This window comes from Mixophyes fleayi, chromosome 12, assembly GCF_038048845.1.
Source record: "Mixophyes fleayi isolate aMixFle1 chromosome 12, aMixFle1.hap1, whole genome shotgun sequence".
Taxonomy (NCBI): domain Eukaryota; kingdom Metazoa; phylum Chordata; class Amphibia; order Anura; family Limnodynastidae; genus Mixophyes; species Mixophyes fleayi.
The window spans coordinates 68,082,751-68,107,422 of NC_134413.1; the positions used below are offsets into that span (position 1 = coordinate 68,082,751).

General features: G+C 43.2%; 1 protein-coding gene across 1 annotated transcript; it reads left to right on the plus strand.

Annotated features, from left to right (window-relative positions):
• The first annotated feature begins 2,752 nt into the window (after nucleotides 1-2,752).
• Nucleotides 2,753-24,464, plus strand: GOLPH3L (golgi phosphoprotein 3 like). The gene is made up of 5 exons (XM_075192726.1): nucleotides 2,753-2,880; nucleotides 4,415-4,583; nucleotides 14,081-14,212; nucleotides 20,055-20,169; nucleotides 20,352-24,464. The coding sequence occupies exons 2-5, from the start codon at nucleotides 4,416-4,418 to the stop codon at nucleotides 20,777-20,779; spliced, it is 843 nt and encodes a 280-aa protein (XP_075048827.1). The 5' UTR covers nucleotides 2,753-2,880; nucleotide 4,415; the 3' UTR covers nucleotides 20,780-24,464.
• The last annotated feature ends 208 nt before the right edge of the window (nucleotides 24,465-24,672 follow it).

Below are 24,672 nucleotides of genomic sequence, written 5' to 3' on the forward strand. Positions count from 1 at the left end.
GGTTTCCTAGAAATGCGGGAGTCTCCCGGACATAGGCAACTATGCATTAAAGAAAAGCAGCTAATAATTCTCTACAGACTGAAGTGTCTTTTACATTTCTGTCTCCATTACTGAAGTCATGTTGTCTTACCTGTCAGTCTTTTATTAAATCTTGGTCTCCATGAAAATGGCCACCTCATAGACATCAATACATGGACATAGGACACAATTTCTGAACTGTGTCATCATGCCACAGATGGCGAAGCCAACAACGTCTTGTACTGGCTCAGCATCAGGGAGAATGCCAGACACTTCAGGGAGTGAGGGAGATCACCCCTATTTCAGGGAGTCTCCCTGACATTCAGGGAGAGTTGGCAAGTATGAAAGAGCCTTATGTGGCAGAAAAAAACCCAATCTGTTTTATGTGTCAGCATACATCTACAGCAAGGGAGGAACGATGTGTTGTATCCTGTTAGTATTCTCTGCATCTAACAAGCTTAGGTTCTAAAATGGAATTAAAAACTCTCTGCATAAAATTAGGTCCGGCCATTAGACTATAATTGATATTATCTGATGAAGCAGATTAAAGGTAAGAGATGGGGGCGCATTTAAATTACAAACATTATATAATTCACATTTATCCTTATAAGAATCTTATCTCCCTGGTGAGTTATATGCATACCCCTCCCATGGCTTTCACATTTGTGTTTCTTGAGGCACCAGAATACTTGGGGCATATTTCTAATATAAACAAACACTAGAAACCATTTGAATGTGTGGTTAGGATCTCGTGCAGTCAAGAACATCAAACACCGTATAAATAATATGCAAAATGATTAAGGCAAAAGAGCAAATCTTTAAAATAAGATATGTGCTGATCCATATTATAATAATACATGGTATGGAGTGTGGAGTATATTGCATTAGTGGATACAATTGTAAAAAACAATTACATATATTAAAAGAAAAAAAACAACATTCTGCATAACCTGACACTTTCTCAACCCCTCTACTTTATCTAAACTATAACCAGCCTGCAACCCAAACACTGAACAGGACCAAAGAAACGGCCTTGGTGGAACAGGTAAGCTTTGAGTGTGTTAGTCCACTCTGGTTGAGACTATAATGATTACAAAGTAATCTGTGCTGAAGATCAATGAAGCTTGAACAGTAACTTGTTCATCAGGAACCTCCTTCTTGGTTGGCCTGAATTTCCAGCCGTTCAGTGACACATCCTGGTATCATAAAAAACACTGTGTATTGTTGGTCGATCATTAGGTTTCATTGGGCAGCACGGTGGCTCAGTGGTTAGCACTTCTGCCTCACAGTACTGGGGTCATGAGTTTGATTCCTAACCATGACGTTATCTGTGTGGAGTTTGTATGTTCTCACCGTTTGCGTGGCTTTCTTCTGGGTGCTCCGGTTTCCTCCCACAATCCAAAAACATACTAGTAGGTTAATCGGCTGCTAATTGACCTTAGTGTCTGTCTGTCTATGTTAGGGAATTTAGACTGTAAGCTCTTTTGGGGCAGGGACTGATGGGAGTGCATTCTCTGTACAGTGTCGTGGAATTAGTGGTGCTATATATATATAAATGATGTTGCTTCAGCTGTAGCCCAGTGGATGCTTCTTAGGGTGATCCAAAGCAGGCCCTGGCACAAGCCAGGAAGCTCTTAAATGTACAGTTTTTCAAGCATACTGTGCTAGGCTATGCAGGATGTCCTGACCATGCATTGATGGAGCTATAAGTGTTTTGCAATGCATCCCCAGATATTCAAATGTATTTTTGATGAGTAGTAACCACTCGCAATTTGCCACACCAAACCAAGTGTTGACACAGGGGTATGTAGCTTTTGGGTTCTTCGGAGCATGATATAGTTTGATCTTTGGGTGAATTTGCTGGGACACACTCCTGGGGAAGATTGGTAACTGTCTCTGATGTTAACCATTTGTAAATAAACTACATATAATGATTTTCAAAATAGCCTTAGAACTCTTTCCAGGCTGATGAGCAGAAACAATTGCTTTTCTGAGATGATCACAAGTGTATTTTCTCCTTGGCATAATTTTAACACAAACCTGAATGCTTCAGTTTGCACTGCCAAAGGTTTTTAGCTTTCACATAGATGTGCAATTGATCAGCAGAGCCTGACCCAGATTACCTCTGTGAATATATAAGCAGTTAGGGTGTGAATGACTGCACTTCTCTGTAATTACTGGAATTTGTCTGAATTATAAAAATGACTTTATAATAATAACTAATTAGTTATATTTGTGCCAATAGTCTTTATAAATTAAGCAAAGCAGTTTAAGAGACAGTAATGTTACAGCAGATAACAAGCACTTTTATGTATTGTGACTCTCTGGTTATTGTAGAACTGCAAATCTCTGGTAGAAAGGGGAATGCTGGGACTTGTAGTTGCACAGATGAACCATAGATTATGTACATCTGGTGTGGCAAAATATCCCTATGGAGACACAAATACGTTTCCTCTCTGCAGCATTAAACCCAGGGAAACAATAAAAAAAATCTTAATGCATCACTCCCGCCCTAAAAAACAAAAACTCAAGAAAAGATTCCGGTTCCCTAAACCAAGATGGCCGCTATAAAGCGAAGACGTCACGTCTCCGAGCAGTCCCCGCCTCCTCTCGCGTTCCCATTGGCCAAGACATTCTGTCGCCGTTCAGGTCACCTTTAAGCAAGCTTGTCAGACGCGTAGCGGAGGCGGGCCCGTGATTACGGACTGGACGTTGCACGCCCAGAGGCGTCTGTGATTGGTGGGTTCCCCCTGTCCGTCAGCGCGGACGGTGAGGGAGGTTAAGGTGCGCTGGCGTCTGAGAGCTGATGTGTCCGAGACCAGGAAGTGAAGTTTTTAAGCAGCTCAACTGAGAGCCGAGCAGGTGAGATGGAGGTGGGGGGGACTGGGCGCTATGTCCCTGTAACGGGGGCTGCTCATATGTAACAGGTCATGTAGGGTTATGAGGAATTGTGCATGTAAATAATAATCACATCCGGGACTCTTCCTGGAAATATCCCGCTGACAGATTGCACACTGTAGTTCTGTGTGCTGGGTGTAAGCCTAGTGGTGATCTGTGCAAGCCAAGGGGGTTGCTTAGAATGCAATAGAAATATATATATATATATATATATATATATATATATATATATATTTTGCACTATGTCTTATATGTTGTGTTCCTGTAGCTTTGCACATACACATAAACACCTCATGCCAACATGCCATAATCCTACTATATTTAGCTATCTATACAGTATATGTGTATATATATATATATATACACACACACACACACACATACTACCATATACACCCTCGATTTGACTGCAAGGCCTCTCTATCACAATGTATCCTGTATTGGTAGTTCTATTTAGTATTATTATTGCCATTTATTTATAAAACTCACATCAGTCCCTGCCCCATTGGGCTTAGTCTTAATTCCCTAACATACACACAGACTAGGGTCAATTTTGATAGCAGCCAATTAACCTACCAGTATGTTTTTGGCGTGTGGGAGGAAACCGGAGCACCAGGAGGAAGCCCATGCAAGCACGGGGAGAACATACAAACTCCACACAGGCCGTGGTCGGGAAATTAACTTATGACCCCAGTGCTGTGAGGCAGAAGTGTGAACCACTGAGCCACCGTGCTGTGGTGGAACCACTTCTCTAGGTGTTCCTGCTGGAGTTTTGTATCCAGGCCACTTACACCTTCCAGCATCATAGCCCAATCCTCTGCTGATATGCGTGTGCTTATAAAATGTATCCACACTACCCTCCAGTCTGTTTCCTTCCTGTTTTGTCGCCCTAGCTACTATGTCAGCAATAGGTGTTTGTTTTATTGTAGTGGTAATGTTTGTTTTCCTATTTTTAAATTGGGTCAATGGGGATAGGGCAGTGTAAAGTTAGTACCAAATCTCCTGCTTCCACGTTTCTAAAGAAGTATTCATGCAATTATACCATATGCAGCTCTGTGATGTAGGTGGCCAGCCTAAATGTCACTACAATGAGATCGGTTAGTTTGACACCGCTGCCTGAGTGTCCGCGGCCATTTGTACATCTGCAATTGATCCTATTTAGTGGCACAATATTTCCCCATTGGTCAATTTCCACCCATACAGGCCCTGGTGCTCATTGGATACCAATGTTACTCTTATTTATAAAGCCCTAACATAATCACAGCAGATATTTGGATTTACTGTCTGGCCTGTGTGTATCTCCTATACTAGTATTTAAAATATATATGGATTAGCCTCAAGCTGCTATTGGGTTTAAGAGGAAGTTCTTGCAATAACAGGCGTTTTGGGTTAAATTATTAAATCTACATCAGTTCTGATGTCCATGTACTTAGCCATAAATGGTTCTTCAGCCTTTGTGTACTAATTTAATCTTCCCACCCTCCCGCTCCCTTGCAAGGATGACCACTTTAATACGGCGCGGGCGGCGCGCAGATGACGGCCAGGACAAGAGAGTAGATTCGGAGGACTCCAGCAAAGACCAAGACGATGAGAGCTCAGGGGATTGCAAAGACATGAGATTAACCTTGATGGAGGAAGTGCTTCTTTTGGGACTAAAAGATAAAGAGGTACTGCATTTAAAAATATATATTTACATACATAGAAGCTAATGCAGGAGAGATCTAAAAATCTGTTGTTGGGGAATTTCCTATGCCTGATCATTTTGCTTTGTTGGTCACGAGTGTTGCTAGGCAGCAGAAAATGATTTATTTATTATTGTGTTTCCCATGCACTTGTACTACATCTGCCCTGTCAGTTTGACCTGATCTGGCAGCAGGGGCGGATCCAGAACTTAATTGTACCGGGGGCGATTTAGCCCCGCCCCCTTTTTGACACTGAAGGCTGCCGATGGCTGCACGCTATGTGCAGGTCGGTTCGGCAGAGAGAGTTAGGGAGAGAGTCCTGCCGGCTGCTCTGATTGTGTCAATCAGAGCAGTTGGGCAATCGCCCCCCCTACCCCCTGGATCCGCCACTGTCTGGCAGGGTGACATGATCTACGACCAACACAAATGTTTGAAATTCAGACTGGAGCAGGATTGTCCAATGGGCGGAATACATTGTTACAGGTTATTCATGTTCCTTTTATTTAGTTCAAGTGACAAATGTTCTGGTACGCAACAGTAATAGTTTTGGCTTTTAACCGTTTCTGGGCTACAGTGGCCAATTTTACAGTCTCTCGATATTATGTGATTAATCACATAACTAGTCAATCCAAAACTGCATTTAACCATATGGTTTTCTTTAATTATTAAATGCATGAGATGTCATCACTACAAATCTCTCTGTAGCTCCTGCCTTAATCACCTAGCTTGTGCTTCCAGTTATTAATCGCATCCATAGAGCTTAGTGGGATAAGTGACTAATTGCCGATCTCCAGAGATTTTGGGCACTTCTGGGCTGTCCATGCTGATTTAAAATAGAGATTATAGCAAGATTTTGCTGTTTAAGCAAAAGGCAAGCTGTGTGTTCCTAAAAGGCCACCAAACTCAAAACATAACTTTCCTTCCATAAAGTAACTATTAATAAATGTTATTTGTAGTCGTGCCCCTTGACGGAACTTGTGATAGTTCACACTGTGGTGCAAGGCAGTTAATATTTCATAAGTGTACAACGAAGGCACGTTCCTACAATGATTAAAACTTGCAAAAAATATTTATATATAAACACACAATTATAAAGAGAATTCATTGAATGTTCATTACGTTTTGGCTACAGGATTGACTTCCCTTTAACACATGATATTGGTGATGACAAAAAAGTGTCTTGTCCAGTTTGTGTCAATTAAGAAAGTAATTGAGCAAGAAATCTTTGTGCTCTAGTCCATCCTTATGGCACTCGCAGATTTTAGTATTTACATTAACCAGTGTCTGGTACGTGTCTCCATGCTATGATGTCATGAAGAAGAGCCGGATCAAGCTACTTTTATTGACTCTGCTTTGCTCCACCTGTACCAGCGGTTGGGTGTACAGCCGATGGTCTGCCCTAGTTTGTATCTTCCCATAGATCAGTGCTGGCAAACCTGTGACTCCAGGGGGTAAATGTATCAAGCTGAGAGTTTTTTGGCGGGTTTGAAAAGAGGAGATGTTGCCTATAGTAACCAATCAGATTCTAGCTATTATTTTGTAGAATGTACTAAATAAATGATAGCTAGAATCTGATTGGTTTTTCAAACCCGCCGGAAAACTCTCAGCTTGATACATTTACCCCCAGGTGTTGTGAAACTACAAGTCCCAGCATGCTTTGCCAATATATAGCAGCTTTATTGCTGGAATGGTATGCTGGGACTTGTAGTTTCACAACACCTGGAGTGTCACAGGTAAGCCAACACTGCCATAGATCTATCATTTCTTTGCATTAGCGATCACCTGTCATGTCCTAATTTAGCATCATCATTCTAAGAACTCCATAGCATTTATACCCATTTGTGAACGTATTTAACTGTGTTTATTGACAAATATAAATTGGAGGTTGCTTTCATAAATGTGTTTGCACCAGCATTTTCTCATGCGATTTAACATCCAGGCTCATTATACATAGGTAGAGCCCCGATTGATTGATATCTTCTTGCATTTCATCAATAGGATCATCGGTTGATGTATGTACTAAGATCTGAGTGGTGTTAGGATGGACAATATGGCAATTACATGCAAGTAAAAATAAGTAGGCGTAGCGCCAAATAGCATTTACATTTTGGCATTGCAGAACTCCTGTTAAATTAAATAATTGTTACTGCAAACATAATAAGTTTATCACTTCTGTTTCTGATGTACGCAATCAATTATTTTTATTTTTGGGCATTTGGGAGCATTTTGTGGATGTTCTCGGCTATTTCAGACTGACTAGCTGGAGGGCGGCAGGAAGGTCCTCCTCTTGGTATGTCGCGTGACCTCCCTGCTCTGTGCAGAGTGACGCGGAAGCCGGCTGCTCCAGTTCTAATATTGGGTGCAGGTGTTTGGTGGGCCGCCAGAGAACAACCTGCAACCTGCTCTCTGCATGTTTCCCACCGTTGGACTAGAGGGCACCCTTGGTCTTCTCTTGTGAACGTTATGGTGGATTAACGGTAGTAGTTGCTAGAACCTAACACTGGTTACCTGCCGGCAATGTGTGTGTGGTTGTAGCAGAGGTCTTGGTAATAGGCTTTGTTTCACTGCAAGAAGTTGTTGGTCTTGCAAGGCTGCAGGTCTATAAACAGTTGACATTAGACTTAAGTGCTGAAAATTGGTATAGTTTAGAAACGAATATATTCAAGATAATATTAAAGTGGACCTGTCTGCGGATACAGACTTCTGCAAAACTAGTCTCTGCCTAACCTCCTGCGTTGTCACATGGGCGTACTTTCACTTTGCTGGTGTAAATTGTCCCTAAAAATAAAATGCATTAAAGTGCAGCTACAATGATTGGCGGCTCACCCCAGTTCCATGTAAGAGTCGCTGCAATATGGAGGTTTAGGGAAACTTCCTAATAACATCCTATTCCTGGCTATAGCACCAGGACAAAGGGCACACCACTATTTTCCTTGTTAGACAGGCATTTTGTCGCCACAGTTCTAAAACACCGCTACAAACTTTGGAGAAGCCAACAATTAACTGATTGCATTGTAGGTATCCTGGGGCCAGCTACATAAGTTCATGGAGCAAGAGATAGCTTATGTGCCCATGTATCTAGCCCCTGAATTTAGTCATTAACATTTTCTTTAATAATGTAGTAATGGAGCAGAGATTTCCCTTGCGTGCCTCTCAGATTATAGAGCAGGTGGCTCTTTTGACCAGCTCCTTATAATAAAAGCGGTCATTAGATGCAGCCATCCTGTGTTCCCCTGTCTGGTAACTAATCCTCTCCCTATGCTATATCCTGATGGCCATGTGCCAACCTACCTGATCGTAAAATGTGTTGTGTTTTGCTAGGACTTTTTAGAAGTCTATAAGTTATTGCTAGTTTGTATGGAGTATGCTTTTGTTCATATATCCTCAACATATTCTGCAATAGGAGAACCTTATTTCGACACATCGTTCGCTGCCCCCAATACCTAGACAAACTATGGATGACGTTTTGCAGGTGATGTTACGGTTTGTTGGTGCTGCAGTGAATTTATACAGTTGATTCTCTCCCTCAGTCCAAATAGCTTGTTGCTTATTACTATGCTGCACACTGATGGTAATATCTATTGCAGGCCTAGCAATCGGCTAGCCATCTACTGTCAAAGCACGCTGGGTCTTGTAGTTGTATAACCCCTGCAAGAGCCACAAGTTGGTGGCCTAAGCCCAGCTACAGGAGTGAGATTATATCCTAAAGGGAGACTGAATTGCTGTTGTAGGCACGCAGTGAGGGGGAGATATGAAAATGTATCATAGCAGTTAAAACTATACTATCATCATCATTTATATAGCGCCACTAATTCCTCAGTGCTGTACAGAGAACTCGCTCACATCAGTCCTTGCACCAATAGAGCTTAGTCTAAATTCCCTAACACACACACACACACACACACACACACACAAACTAGGGTCAATTTAATAGCAGCCAATTAACCTACCAGTATGTTCTTGGATTGTGGGAGGAAACCAGAGCACCCGGAGGAAACCCACGCAAACACAGGGAGATCATACAAACTCAACACAGATAAAGCCATGGTCGGGAATTGAGCTCATGACCCCAGTGCTGTGAGGCAGAAGAGCTAACCACTGAGCCACCGTGCTACTATATTTGTGGAAGCCTAAAATGATTGTGAGAGTGTACGTTTTAAATGTCAGTGTTTTCGTACCTTGTTCAGGAATCCTTTGTAAACCCCAGGCTGTTTAGGTATACTGCTAGGCCTACAATATGAATGAGGAAGTGTTTGCATAATTGGTGTGTTAACGAACAGGATCTGTGGAAAAGGACAATATCAGAGTGTCTGGCTGCACTTCAGCTTTGCTAGTTAATATTTAACCAGATGATCGCAACTGTGTGGTTTTATATCCTCGGACACCAGGAACTGGAGACTTGTGGAGATCTTTATTTCCTGATTTTATTTCGTGTGCAGTGTGTGTTTCTTAAAGATAGATATAACCTAAGAACAGATGTGAGGGTTTGATTGCACACTTTTGGCTGACGATTAAAGTTTGCCCCTCGTCCAGTTTTGGCATCTGAAAACCTAATCTGCTCCGAACTTATTTGACTTAGCAGGGTCGAGGGTGACGTTGGCAGATGATCACATTTAAAATGTCGTTCAGCCCTGGCACTGTGCGTTTTGCTGAGTCTGCCACTTGTATGGCTAAATAGCTCTCAAATTAGGATTATTAGGCCCAGCTACCATATCGTCATGACTGTAGCCAAGTTTGTGCTGTGGGAACACACAGGCATCCTCAGGAGGGCATATGACCTGCCTTCTCAGTCCAAGTGTTGGTCAAAGAGCTTACAGTCAAAAGGGCTAGAGAGAAGACGAGGGAAGATGGTTAATTGACATTATATTGTGGATCCGAAGTACCAATTGTGTGAGTGGAGCAAGCTATGGGTTAATTGGAGGCCTCTGGTTAATTACTTGTAATGTTGGCAGACTGGATTCTGTTAACGATGTTTCAATGATCTAGAATTAGATTGTTATGGCTTTATGATTATTATTATTATTTATTATTATTATTATTGTGGGTTTTTTCTGTATCTCTTTATTTTGTCATTGCCCAATCTCCAGACACTTTTCCCATTAAAACAGATCACTGCAAAATATGTGCATAGTCTTTATTTTTAACATTTATTTCCCTTTTGCTGAAACTTAATGATGATCACGCGCTCGGAATCTAATTATCGTCCAGTGACGAGTAAGGTTTATATTTTTAGATGAGACCTGTGGAAAATGTTCCTATTACAACTGATGAATTAAATGGGCACTGTGCTAAAAAATAATTCCCTTTATCCAACCTTCTTACATTAGACTATTCTTGCAAAGCAACTGTCGTTCTCCCAGTTATTGGATCATTTAATCTAGTGCGCTCGTCATTTTATCTTTCTGACGTGCGTCCTTAATCTTTTGGCCAGTCGATGAGAGCGGTTTGCTATCTCTCCTCGCTGTGATTGAGAGATTGGCGATAGTTAGTGTTTATGTACTATGTTCATATATTGTACAACTCTGCCATCTTATGCTATTCATGTAGCGCAGTGATTAGTAATCTATGACTGGTGCGCACCTCTGGTGTAAACTAGATGGAGAGTCGGAGGTCATAGCGCGATGAATGTCAAGTAGACAGGTCATAAAATACAAGGATATTATTGCTTTTATGGCAGTTGGACAAAAGCCTGTCTTGTTTGCTTTTCTTTTTCCTTTAAACGGTTAATAGAGCGTGTACTTTTCAAGTTTCCTTTTATGTGTTCGATTTCAACTAAACACAATTGAATCATTATTTAAAAGTAACTTGTGTTGGAGCCCTCCCCCCCATCTTTATTTTGCCAAGAGCATTAGACCCTTGTCATAGATGCTACCACTGAGATCTGACGTTTACACTGCAAAATAATAGACTAGTAAGTGGGGGGGGAGGAAATAATAATTTTCTGTCCCTTTTGTGAGTATAGATAAAATGTGTGGTCACTGATCCTTCGGGCTGAAAGGAGAGCTGCATTTTTCAGCTACAAAACAGGAAAGTAACCCTCACGCTGCTCCGTCCTCTGTTGCGACTTCCTCCCTACGTCCTGTAGCTTGATAGAGGTATGTGTGTAATGGGCTGAGTCCTTATCACACGGAATCCTCCCAAGTTTCCAACCTGCAGCACCAGTACAACCGGTAGAGCGGGCTCCAGCTGCATCCACAAGTGTATGCGGACCGTGGTCGGATGCCTGTACCGCTGGCTGCTGCATGCAGCCTGTTTCAGGAGCCCACAAAAGGTTTATCTGTAACAGTGATAAAGCTTCATGTGCGTGCAAATCTGCATAGTCCTGTTTATCCCCTGTAATGTCTGCGGAGCAATATATATGTTTGTCTTTTGTTTGGAGGGGGGGTTGTATAATTCTATAAATAGTGAAGTTTTTTTTAAGAGAATGCTGCTGATTATTTTCAAGCAGTTTGTCTGCCCCTATAAGCATCCTGTCGGCTACACTTAGGGGTGAAACAAGCAGTTTATTTTTCTTTTTACACTGAGAGCTAATCCGAGTGTTCTCCAACCCATGCAGAGGAGGATCACCAGGGAGATGCAGGACACGGAAGTTCTACATCCTGTATGCACTGCACAGGATTATATGGAATGATCAAGCAGTTGCTGGAGTAAAACCCTGGCTAGGCTAGAACCCGGGAAGTATTCAGGCGTGGGGTAACCACTGTCATAATGTCAGCCAGCCCTGGCCTGCTCAGCATGGGGCTGGATCCCCTAGAGGAGTTGGACTCGCCCTTAGTTGGACTCGAAGATAACAGTGCTGAAAGCATTGGGACTCTTCCCGAACACCCCTGGGATGGTGGTTGTGGGTTAATTAACTGCAAATAGTTTAAATCACAGTTTTTTTGTTGTTTTTTTTTTTTGTTGTTTTGTTGGTGCACTACAGGTACCAGTAGGTTCTAGCGTGCCTAAAATGCTTGAGTATGCTGCAGCTTGTAGAACTAAAAGTGCCAGCATGCCCTGGACTGCTGAGACCTGTAGTGCACAAATATTTTAAAAAAATAAATAAACATACAGCATCCCATGTAAAAAGTCCCCCCCCCCACATCTTTTATACCCACTTTATTTCTCACATAAATCCATGGGGGTGGGGAAGAGGATTTTATTGCAACTTACTGTCTGGTAATCACTTTGGGGAAAGAAATTGTAAACCTCATGGAATGTCGGTGACCGGCTCCGTGGAGCTGTAATGTAATGACAGGTCTGTGTGTTTTTCTTGAACTGATCTTTCTCTCGAGAGCCTTTAGTCACTGGCTGAAACGACCACTGCAGGTTCTAAAAACATTATAATAAATTGCTACCTGTATTTTTGCTTAGAAAATGTATTGTGCAATTGTTTAACTTTTTTTTTTTTAATACATATTTAAAAAAATAAATAAAAATGTTTCCCTAACACTGTGTTGCACTGTGGCAGACACACCTGCTTGCACTGAACCTTTTTTATTTTTATTGTCGGAGCTCAGAGTTCATGATGTCAGTGCTGTCTACAGATTGAGCCGCACCCAAGAGAAATGTTCTGGGCAGTCATTGTGTATGTACAACATGACGGAGGCTGGGAAGACCTGTTGTTCCATAAGGCGGGTTGTGCTCCATGTAACGGCTGATCCCTGCTTGCTGTGTCACCGTTCAGGCATCCCAGACATATAGACGGACTTTTATAATAAGTGATGTTTCTCCAACAAAGGGAAATTGAAATACGTCAACAATAGCACTTCTAGATTTTAAAGAATATCGTCTGATCAGAAAAATGTAATAGATATGGATCAGAATCGATTGGATAAACCGGGTTGTGGGATCATTGGCTGTGTGGACTGATTGCCATGCAACCATGTCCAATCTTGTTGGCACCAGAGTTAGGTCGAGTTCAACATTTGTGAGTTAGATGTCTGGTAGAGGATGGGTCAAAGTGCTGCTTTTCACAGCTGCTCATATATCCGGCTGTTCTGAGGTTGGCACCCAGCATCTAGTAACACTCTGCCCGCTACCCAGCAGCTCTGGCCAGTGTGATAGGCCAAGGGGAACCATCCACAGCAACCCTGAGCTAAAGGAAGAGGTCAGGGGTACCAGCCCAGGTGCCCAGCAAAGGGGTACACTAGCAGCGAGGGTTGCCCAGAAGGAAGTGGCTCTAGGTGCCGGTGAAGGAACCCAGTGGTGGCAGCAGGCCCCTCCTACTGCGGTTAGAGCTGCTCAATTGGGCTAAAGAAAGCGGACGGTGGCAAGGCAAGCCCAGCCAGTCCCCAGCAGCACCACAGGGTGGCATAGGAGGTCCATCCTGTTGCTTGGGATTGGCAATCTTTTTGGTCCCGTACACATTGAAATTTGTGGACATTTAGCTGTAAAACCACCTATCAAAAATGTAGCATGTGTAGATATGTCATGTCAGTGACTGGCCGCAGAGCACAGCAAAACTTATAACCGATGTACTTATCTCCACCACATGAGAACAGGTGTCCTATATCTCTTGCATGATTTTATTGAGCGAGCAGTGTTTTCCACCTACAGAGCATGCAGTGTTAAAACTTTAATCCAGGCAGCGTGGGACTCCTCACTATAGTCCTTCTCCATCTATTTTTTTTCCAAATTGGCAAAGCTTTGAGTTCGCTTATATTTGGAACTAATAGCATATATAAAAGTTTTAATTTTTGCAAGATGTCTGTCTGTTCATTATAAAGTTGCTCACTACTACCCCCGAGCACAGTCCTGCATTTAATTCCCTAGGATAAACTCTGTTGCTCTCTTGGCCTATGTAAAGCAGGTGCAGGAGTACTAGGTCACGCAGTCCCTAGGATGACGCAAGCAAGTGTTCTGTTTGCAGAGTGTGGGTGACTGACACATCCGGGACAAGCTGGGAGAAGTCTGGTTGGCTTTGTACATATGAATATCAGAGTTACACAATTAGCACTTGAATATTTGCTTAGTAAAAAAAAAGTGTGATTACTGTTGAATGTTCATTTAACTCTTCTTAGCTACGTAGGTAAGTTATGGTCCATAGTTTACTACTGCCTTCAGGGGTTCAGTCTCGTGAAGAATAGTTTGGCTCATAAAATGGACAATACCTGCACCTTGTGGTCAAAAGTCTGAGTGAAACAAGACAAAAGCGACACTAAATTCGCTCTTCTATCTTTTTTTTTCTTTATATCTAGCGCCTTGCTATAAATATGTATCAAGTGCATTCTTTATTGTATCTAGAACAAGAGTGGTGGCCAAACGCCCTTGGCGTGACCTCTGGTTAGGTGACTTGTACGATAACCAGAGTACGGTCTTAATATGGGCATATCTCCGGAGTCCATGACTTGCTCATCGCAAGCCACGTTCATCCGTGCAATATGTTTTTAATGCTTTATTGTATTACTGTTACACTTTATCCATTTACTAGACCTACATTAAAACCTCTAAGACCATGTTACTGTCACTTTTTTGCATTTTAATACTTTGTCTTCACGCAGGGCTATACATCCTTCTGGAACGACTGCATATCGTCTGGGTTACGCGGAGGCATCTTAATCGAGCTAGCCCTCAGGGGCCGCGTCAGTCTGGAACCAGCCACCTTGCGGAAGAAACGCCTCTTGGATAGGAGGGTAAGAGGCTCTAACTATGTTTTTCCAATTCAAGGATGAACAAAAGGATGGAGAGTCTTGTTGACCATGTGGCATGTACCACCTGATCCTCATCATAAGACTTTCTTCCCGTTGCTTTGAATGAGTGTACCCCCAGCCCCCCCACCTGTACCCTACTGGCTCTTGCGTCTGGCATACACTGATCTTGGTGACTCCTCGCAGCACTGGTGCTCTTTAATCACAGCCCGTGTCCTTTATGCGGCGTGCAGGGAAATCCTTATTGGATCCAACTAACAGGAAGCGACAGACTTTGGTTTTCCTCGTACCGACAAACTCTGTTAATCTGAACTTTCACTAGATAATAACTCTTTCACAATACATGACGAAAGTTTGGATTAAATGCAGTGTTGGATTATATAAATAGATTTATCCCACGTGCTATTATATGGTACTTTAATGCCAACTGGTATTGTAATCTGGATTGAAACCATATATAGGATGGCAACTGGGTCAGTAAAACTTTGGCTAAGTAAGAATCCGGAAAGTTTTCTTTTTGGTTCCTCTGTATTGAAGCAGCGATTCAAGTAGCACTTGCACCGCAGCGTAGTCCAGGTGCAAATTTGCAGCCTTCAGCTTGATTTTTTCCAATGGTTCCACTTGGAACTCTATCCCAGTGAAGTGTGAAGATATTTTGAGCCAAGAGAACATTGGGTGATTTCCATCCATGGGAGATATGTAGAGGCCAGTCTTAGAAAAAAGGGTGTTATTTGCTTTAGAAGATCTCATTGTGTTTCAGAAGTCTTTCAGCATAGTGAAGCAATCCACATTGCTGACTGGTGCAATAATCTATAAAAATAAAATAAAACTGGTTTGGTAAACAGTCTTATCCGGATTGTAAATACAAGGGAAGGTTCCACATCTTTGATCGTATTGTTCGCGTGTGTTCACTTCCGGTTGCCTTTGTTTAACCAAACCTTGATATTGTTCCAAAAAGGATCAATATTGAATTATAGATTAAAACAAAACGTGTTTATATTTGCAAGTGGCTGTTTCTGGGTTTTGCATCGTAGCACTATTTTAACCGTCCTCCCTCGCTGAGACTTGGCGACACGATTGACCCCAGACACATCAGACTGAAGAGTATTGTTTTACAGGAACGCTAACCTCAGTCTGTGCTGTGTTTGTACCTAATACAAGGTGGGTACAGGCATATGTTCACATGCAGAATTGCGCGATTGTGCCACTTATGCCACCCTGTGCCCGGAGAGGCGGGATGGGAGAGAGAAGCGGAGATCTAACCTAGGCAGAGTACACTAAAGACATGTTGGAGCAATTGTGAACAGATGTAGACCAGGAAAAAGACTAAAACATATTATTTGTAGATGGGGAGGTGCAAATAGCGGAGGATGGTGATTGACAGTCTTTGGTACTAGCAGATCACTTGTGATTGGTTGGTTATGATTGCACCGCTAACACTAATTGGTGCTTTCTTCATCGCTCACCATACATTATGGTGTGTGTTTTTGTTGTTTCGGTTGATGCCCAACAGCAATGCGTTGTTGGTAAATTCTTCATCAGGCCCATTATTTATGTATGCGGGCTAGGAGAAGTCTTTAGTGTGCATCTGTCTCCCCTTTGCCTGGTCCGACAATTCTCCAATGAGATCAGCCGCCTGCTCCATACTAGTCCACACCCCAGTCATTTAGATGAATAGAGAGAGAGGATTTTCACACAGTGGAACATTGACATGGGGAGGATTATGGGACATGGACAAGAATATTGGCACTTTAGAACACCGTAAAATCGATAACCTCTTTATATGGGCTAGGAAAAATACTTTATTACTACATCTCTGATGGTTTTAAAATACACAAGTGCAAAGAAACAAAAGTGGTTAATATAGATTTCATCCATCTGTACCAAGGGGGTAGATGTATCAAGCTGAGCGTTTTCCAATCAGATTCTAGTTATCATTTATTTAGTACATTCTACAAAATGACAGCTAGAATCTGATTGGTTGCTAAAGGCAACATCTCCACTTTTCAAACTCGCCGGAAAACTCGTCTTAATACATTTACCTCAAGGTGGTGTTGCCCCTTTCCGAACAGGACACTGTACACCCAGGTGGTGTTGCCCCCATTCCGAACAGGACACTGTGCACCCAGGTGGTGTTGCCCCCATTCCGAACAGGACACTGTGCACCCAGGTGGTGTTGCCCCCATTCCGAACAGGACACTGTGCACCCAGGTGGTGTTGCCCCCATTCCGAACAGGACACTGTGCACCCTGGTGGTGTTGCTCCATTCCGAACAGGACACTGTGCACCCTGGTGGTGTTGCCCCATTCCGAACAGGACACTGTGCACCCAGGTGGTGTTGCCCCATTCCGAACAGGACACTGTGCACCCAGGTGGTGTTGCCCCATTCCGAACAGGACACTGTGCACCCAGGTGGTGTTGCCCCATTCCGAACAGGACACTGTGCACCCAGGTGGTGTTGCCCCATTCCGAACAGGACACTGTGCACCCAGGTGGTGTTGCCCCTTTCCGAACAGGACACTGTGCGCCCAGGTGGTGTTGCCCCATTCCGAACAGGACACTGTGCACCCTGGTGGTGTTGCCCCCATTCCGAACAGGACACTGTGCACCCTGGTGGTGTTGCCCCATTCCGAACAGGACACTGTGCACCCTGGTGGTGTTGCCCCATTCCGAACAGGACACTGTGCACCCAGGTGGTGTTGCCCCATTCCGAACAGGACACTGTGCACCCAAGTGGTGTTGCCCCATTCCGAACAGGACACTGTGCACCCAGGTGGTGTTGCCCCATTCCGAACAGGACACTGTGCACCCAGGTGGTGTTGCCCCATTCCGAACAGGACACTGTGCGCCCAGGTGGTGTTGCCCCATTCCGAACAGGACACTGTGCGCCCAGGTGGTGTTGCCCCATTCCGAACAGGACACTGTGCGCCCAGGTGGTGTTGCCCCATTCCGAACAGGACACTGTGCGCCCAGGTGGTGTTGCCCCATTCCGAACAGGACACTGTGCGCCCAGGTGGTGTTGCCCCATTCCGAACAGGACACTGTGCACCCAGGTGGTGTTGCCCCATTCCGAACAGGACACTGTGCACCCAGGTGGTGTTGCCCCATTCCGAACGGGCCACTGTGCACCCAGGTGGTGTTCCCCCGTGTCCTTCCTAGAAACACAAAGCTTAATGCAAAACACTTTGTCTATGTTGCCGGCTCACATAACAAAACTCTAAAACCTTGACAGAAAATAAATAAATAACAATCCTCTATTCTATTCCCCCATCAGACTCAGACGGGTTGAAGGGGAAAATTGAAATCTTGCCTGGAGGGTGCATCACCCAATTCTTGACAGCTCTGTAAATGCACAAGACCAACTAACTACTGTATTTTCTTCTCGTCACCAGTAACAACTATAGACAAAGGGGGGCTTTAAAAACTCTCCTGTGACTTTGCTTCCCTTACATCATCATAACACTGATCATCATGACTGTTCCTTTACATCATTCTAACATCTGCTATTGCAATTGTCCAACCATCATCGCCATTTATTTATATATCGCCACTGATTCCGCAGGGCTGTACAGAGAACTCACTCACATCAGTCCCTGCCCCATTGGAGCTTGCAGTCTAAATTCCCTAACACACACACAGACAGAGAGAGAGACTAGGGTAAATTTTGATATCGGCCAATTAACCTACTAGTATGTTTTTGGAGTATGGGAGGAAACCGGAGCACCCAGAGGTAACCCACACAAACTCCTCACAGATAAGGCCATGGTCGGGAATTGAACTCATGACCCCAGTGCTGTGAGGCAGTTGTGCTAACCACTGAGCCACCGTGCTGCCCTAAATGAGCACCATCACTCTGCAAGGGGAGTGTGACTCTAAATACAAGCTGCCCACTGTTCCCTTTACATGGGAAGAGGAGGCATTGGTGAGGGGGACTCGTCGCCTAAAGATCGGCACAGATTTGTGCTTAATAATTTGGGCTTTTCATATTTAAAAACGTAATATTTCAGCTAAGTCTCAGAGAGGTATGTATCGTTGTTAAACGAAGCAGATGGCCACAAAGACACTAAAGTTAATTATTTAAATATGTTTTTTTGCCATTTTAAGAGTGGAAGCCAATTAACTTCCCAATCGCTATTTACAGTCACTACCCAGTTTTCAGGTCTTTAGCCGACAGCAGTGTGCCCCTCTATTTACATACCAGGGAGAGGTGTGTGTTGCGCTTTAATATTTTTCATACCATACGCTTTAAAGAACTCTTCTCTTTTCCCTTCATTATTTTATTGGTAGACTACTTGAGCCACACAGTACTTGCCATGACATTCTTGTAGAGCACCTAATTCTTCCATTTAAAGCAGCAATCCTATGAAAAAAACGAGCTGTGTTTTATTAACCTAAATCACTGTGCCAGGCTTTAAGAAGAATGTAGGTGTTTATAATTCTTCAAACCAGGAACAAACTGTAAATTAATAGCAGCAGGGGGAAAAATGTCATACATTTCCATGGCAACCACAGTCACATGGCACATGATGTAGTGTTGGTGGAATGCCACTCTGAGATTATAAAATATACCCCTCTCTGCCTTCACATGACATTCTGTGAGCCTGTTCCAGTGTAGCAGCGCCATATTTTACCACATTTAGAAGGCTTTTGAAAAGTAAATGATGATTTGTAGAAGGACTAGTAAGAAAAATCAGATTCATGCCCAAAAGGGGCCCATCTCATCTAATCTGATTATTGCTTAAAATCCTCCTGCCACCAGTCTACTGTGAAACACTGTGACTAAATTGGATTTCTGCGCGTTTGGTCGGTGGTAGGAATTGAGACCCTTCACCATGAGATCTAGGGTATGTAAATGTTTTCTAGGCCCATACAAGAATCCCTGTTAGGCGCTGAATTTGTCTGTTCAGATCCGATCAAAACTGAGAAAATGTGCTGTTTGCACTCTCTATAGAGCCCACAACTTCCAATTGTCTTAAATGAAATGTCACTATCACTTCATTGTCTTTTGAGAATGTCAACAACTTTATTTTTAGCACTTATAATCTATTTACTGGCATGACATGAATGTGGTACAACTCATCACGCCAGAGTTTATGCTATCGACCGCTGACTTAATCTTGTTTTATGTGCGGTGGCGTGTGCCATTATTTTTTTATATAAGGGATCAATTTTCAGAATTTTTGTAAACTGCAAATAGAATCTTGTATTTTTGTTAATACATAGGTTGGAATTTTGGTGTCGTATGTAACTGTTATTGAAGTCTCTATATTGTATGCAGATGCCGAGAACACATACGATGTCTTTCAAAGTCATGGCTGGTGGCAAATGGTGAACAGCCATATAATGGTGTCTCTGTTCTGGCCTTCACTACCGTATCATAATGTAATATACAAGGCTGTGTTATGATGCAAGTCCTGATATCTACCTACATGTACATTGCTACGTAAAGGCCATTGATACTTGACATTGCTGTACAACGGTAGCCTCCCCGGCTGCCTATCGTAATAACTACAACAGGAACATTAGTCGTTCCCACCCTCCGTTACGGGAACCACCTCTGCACCATCTACACATTATCCCAATGTAACCTTAAAGTGTACATCATAAACTAATTTTAATTTGTGTTTATGTAATATATACTAAACAAAAATGGAGGGTGGGAGTCTATTTAAAAGGATACATTTTAATAAAGGTCAGAAAAAAATACATTGAAATAGATGTACTGATATTCTGTAAGACTCATGGATCTAATCCGTACGTACTATGCCCCTACGGTGTAATGGTAGATTCCTGATTTTAATGTTTTTGTTGTTACATTTCTTCACAGGTGCTGCTGAAGTCCGAGGCTCCAACAGGAGACGTTCTATTGGATGAGACCCTGAAACACATGAAAGCAACCGAACCTGCGGAGACTGTACAGAGCTGGATAGAATTACTAACCGGTAAGACTTGGCCGCCGTGGGTTTCACAGCTAGACTTCATCATAGGTGACCGGTAGAGCACCGTTTCCCGTTCAAGCATCATTGACCATGATAAGACTTCGACTTGTTGCACAGAATCATTTGAAAGGACAGATGGAGCTCACAATTTTTATCTAATTTTCTTTCTTTCTTTGTTTTACCAGGTGAAACTTGGAACCCGTTCAAGCTCCAATACCAGCTGCGCAACGTCCGAGAGCGCATTGCAAAGAGCTTGGTGGAGAAAGGCATCCTGACCACGGAGAAGCAGAACTTCCTGCTCTTTGACATGACCACCCACCCTGTCACCAACACCACAGAGAAGCAACGGCTGGTGAAGAAGCTGCAGGAAGCTGTACTAGAAAAATGGGTTAATGACCCGCACCGCATGGACAAACGGACACTGGCACTGCTGGTACTGGCCCACTCCTCTGACGTATTGGAGAATGCCTTCTCCTCCCTGCCGGACGACAAGTACGACATGGGCATGAACAGATCCAAAGACCTCCTAGATTTGGATCCCGACGTAGAAGCATGCAAGCCCAACGCCACAGAAATGATCTGGGCTGTACTCTCTGCTTTCAACAAATCTTAAGATTTTACCCATTTGGGTTTTCCAGGACTTTCTGTGGGGTTGGAGGAGGAACAGAGGTGGAGAACTGTGTTTAAACATAGACTCTGAACGTCCAACCTCCAACTTTCCGATACCCCACCATCTGCTCCCCCACATCTTCAGCTCCCACACTGCTCAGAAAGACCCAGTGTGTTTGCAAAGCACATTTTATGGCAGACAGTCAGTGGACTTTGAGGCACCGGTGTTAATAATACAACTGTTTTTTTGTTTTTTTTTAGTTTCCCCCCTATCCACCCCTTATACTCCAGTCTCTACATCGACAAGGATGGTCTTGATTCTTATTGGATTTTTCCAAGTAGCTCACTTCAGTGTGTTCCTAAATCTAGTAGTGATCAGCTTACAGTAGGTTGTTCAAACATTTACCCAATAAACAATGGAGCTCCCTGAGTAATTTTGGAATTGTCACGAATAAAATACAGACAGTGCTCTTGGGATTATCGGGACTGCTGGGAATGTGGATATAATAGAAGTTTGTGTTATTAGACTGTGTTCCTATAATACCCTTGTTCTGTCCGTTTCTAATGTGCATCATTAGTGTCCTAGGCTCTCTGTCTTTAATGGTCTTTCAAAACAATATTCCTTTTTTTTTTTTTGTTATTTAATCTTTGTTATTAGGCTTAAAGGCCATCTCTGTTTTGATACAGTCTAGTAGCCATCTACTACTTGCTGGTCCTGAACGCTGGCCATCTCGGCCGTATCCTCTTGCCAACATTATTGGATATAAACAGAGTAGTGCGAAAATCTATTTGGGTTGTGATGTGTTGAAGGGGCAGGCTGTAGCCAGGGGGCTTATTGTAGCGGGCTGTCTGAAAGTGGCAGGTGCTTGAGGACAGGTAAGTTCTATAGAAAAAGAAAGGATAGGACCCTGGAGGCCTATTTAAAATAGAGAGACATCCCAAAAAGGGGTTGGCTATAAGAAGGGAGAGTGTCTCTTTTTCAAGGGTCAGTTGGGAGGTCTCATTTATTTACGATCTTCATAAAATCAGTTTGGTTAAAGGAGTCGTAATCCATTTTTCTTTTTTGTGTTTTTTTAAGATTGACATTTTGTATGTACATTGATATTACGTAATAGGAGAGCACATTCTGCACACAAGCACCGGTGCTGATGCCCTTTCAGCTGTTTACGGTGTGTCGCAAGCATGGCTTACAATCAGAATTGTTGTCATTGCTATCAGTAGTCACTTTATTAGCATTTCTTTGTTTTGCCAGCTTCCGTTTATCTGTTTTGTAACCTTACATTATCAACTTTGGCCTTTTAGAAGTTATTATTTACAAGGAGGGTGCAAGGCAAGAATGCTCCCTTGTTGCTCGCTTTGACCTTTCCCTTATGAACCCTGCATGTGTCTGAGATCTGTGCACATATAATACATTCCTGCGTTACATTGTGTAGCTGCAAGCGCATGTGGGTGCCTGTGCGATCAAAACCCACCTACTATACTCGTTAAAGACCATTTCAAAGCCATATCCGTTGTTTAGATCCTCGGCAGGGACCATTCCTAATCTACTGCTGCTAACGTTAGCTGCATGTGCACAGAAGTCAGCCCGCATTGTGTCCCTCTGTCTCTGGTGCTTCCTGTTCAATTAGCATTAAGTTATGTAAAATGAAGGCCGGGATTCTGTAACCGGAACATTGATGATCGTAAAGGCCACATGGGCATTCATGGCAAGATTGGGAGGTTGGAGCACAGATTTGAGGGGGGTGGAGAATAGTACAAAATGTATCTGTGATCAATCCTACATTGCCCGGAATGTAGGGTAATGCATATATTGCACCGATCAGCCGCAACATGAAAACTACCTGCCTGATGATGTGTAGGTGCCCCCAAAACAGCGCTGACCCTTCCAGTCATGGACTCCACAAGATCTCAGAAAGTGCCCTGTGGTAGCTGGCGCCAAGACGTTGGCAGCAGATGCTTTAAGCTCTGGAAGTTGTGAGATGGGGTCTCCGTGGCTCATACTTTTATTTCCACCACATCCCACAGATGCTCGATCAGATTCAGGTCTTGGGATTTTTGGAGGCCAAGTCAACAACTTGAACTCTTTGTCATGGTCCACAAACCATTCCTGAACAAGTTTTGCAGCGCGGCATGGCCTATTATACTGCAGGGAATACTGTTGACATGAAGGGGGTGTATTTGGTCTGTAACAATGTTTATGTAGGTTGTATGTGTCGGTCACATCCACAAGAACGCCAGGACTCAAGGTATCCCAGCAGAACGTTACCCAGAGCATCTCACTGTCGGCTCATAGTGCATCCTGGTGCCATCGCACCCGCTCCCGGTTGTCCATATGTTGTAAAACAAAACGTGATTTATCAGACCAGGCCTCCTCCTTCCATTGCTCCAGGGTCCAGTTCTGGGGCTCACGTGCCCATTGTAGGAGCTTTAGGTAGTGGTCAGGGGTCAGCATGGGCACTCTGTCCTGTGTACGGCTACGCAGCCCCATACACAGCAAACTGCGATGCACTGTGTGTTCTGACGTCTTTCTATCATAGCCAGCATCAACTTGTTCAGCAATTTGTGCCACGGTAGCTCGTCTGTGGGTTTGGCCCAGACGGGTTAGCCTTTGCTCCCCACGCACGGCATTGAGCCTTGGGTGGCCATGACCCTGTTGCCAGTTTACTGGTTGCCCTTCCGTGGACCAATTTGGCACTCTTGGTAGCCCCACAAGACCTGCCATTTTGGAGATGCTCTGACCCAGTTGTTTAGACATCACAATTATGCTTGTTTGTTTTTTCTTGCTTCCGACACATCACCTTGAAGAACGGACTGTTCACTTTATGCTTAATACACCCCATCCCTGGACAGCTGCCATTGTAAAATGATAACCAATGTTACTCACTTGTCGGGGGTTTTAATGTTGTGGCTGATCGGTATATGTGTGTGGAAAGCACAGCCTGGTGTTCATTATGTTTAACTCCGCAGTTCAGTTCAGTGGTAATGTGGACTGTGTCTACCCTCGTGCGTGAGAAATACTGTTCCTCCACAGGGGTGAGAGATTCCCTGTGCCTCAAATACTACCTATTGCTACACAAGTCGATACTGTGATCTCTGACTGAAAAAAGGGGATCATGTTCTTGTTATTAAATAAGAAGGCTGGTTTTTGGTAATTGTAAGCCCTGTTTTCACACTATTATATCATTTGTAATTCTTTTTTTCATTCACTATTCTATATTTTCCATGTATTTTTTAAAAAAATATTGCTGTATGATTTAAACACTTTGCGAAATATATCGTTTTGCTTTTTTTTTTTTTTATATTATTATTTTAAATCTTCATTGCAGTGGATCTAGCGATCAATATATAGGGGTTATTTATAGAGTACCTGTCTATCCGCTGGTGGTGGCCATTTTGTGGGTTTACCTCAGCGATGTCGGTAGTTCCTGGTGAATTGACAGGCTGCATTTCCACGAAGATTGGTTCGGCCCATAAAATGGCTGCCTCGGCTGTGAGTAGGCGACGGGTACACTTTAAAAAAATAAAATAAAAAATATATATATATAAATAAAATGTGTCCTTTTTAAAGGACTATGGTCCTGCATATACGATATATCTTTCTACTTCGTCATCCAAGGTGATGAGATGTACTTGTTGAGGCTGAATGAAGTTTCTTTCAAATAAAACTCTGTATAGTATTTTAAATTTCAGTTTTTGTTTTCTGAGTTCTTTAGAACTTTATCAGTAGATCAGACAAAATGCGGGTTGTTGGTGTGTGTTTAATAGTTCTTAGGCCAGTGACCCTTCCCTGGCTTACCACACATATTAAGGTGTGTGTGTGTGTGTAGCCCAGTGTTGGCTAACCTGTGACACTCCAGGTGTTGTGAAACTACAAGTCCCAGCATGCTTTGCCAAAAT

Coding starts and splice junctions, on each gene's coding strand:
- GOLPH3L (XM_075192726.1), top strand. CDS start 4,416: ATGACCACTTTAATACGGCGCGGGCGGCGCGCAGATGACGGCCAGGAC. Junction 4,584..14,080: donor TGGGACTAAAAGATAAAGAG/GTACTGCATTTA, acceptor GTCTTCACGCAG/GGCTATACATCCTTCTGGAA. Junction 14,213..20,054: donor AACGCCTCTTGGATAGGAGG/GTAAGAGGCTCT, acceptor ATTTCTTCACAG/GTGCTGCTGAAGTCCGAGGC.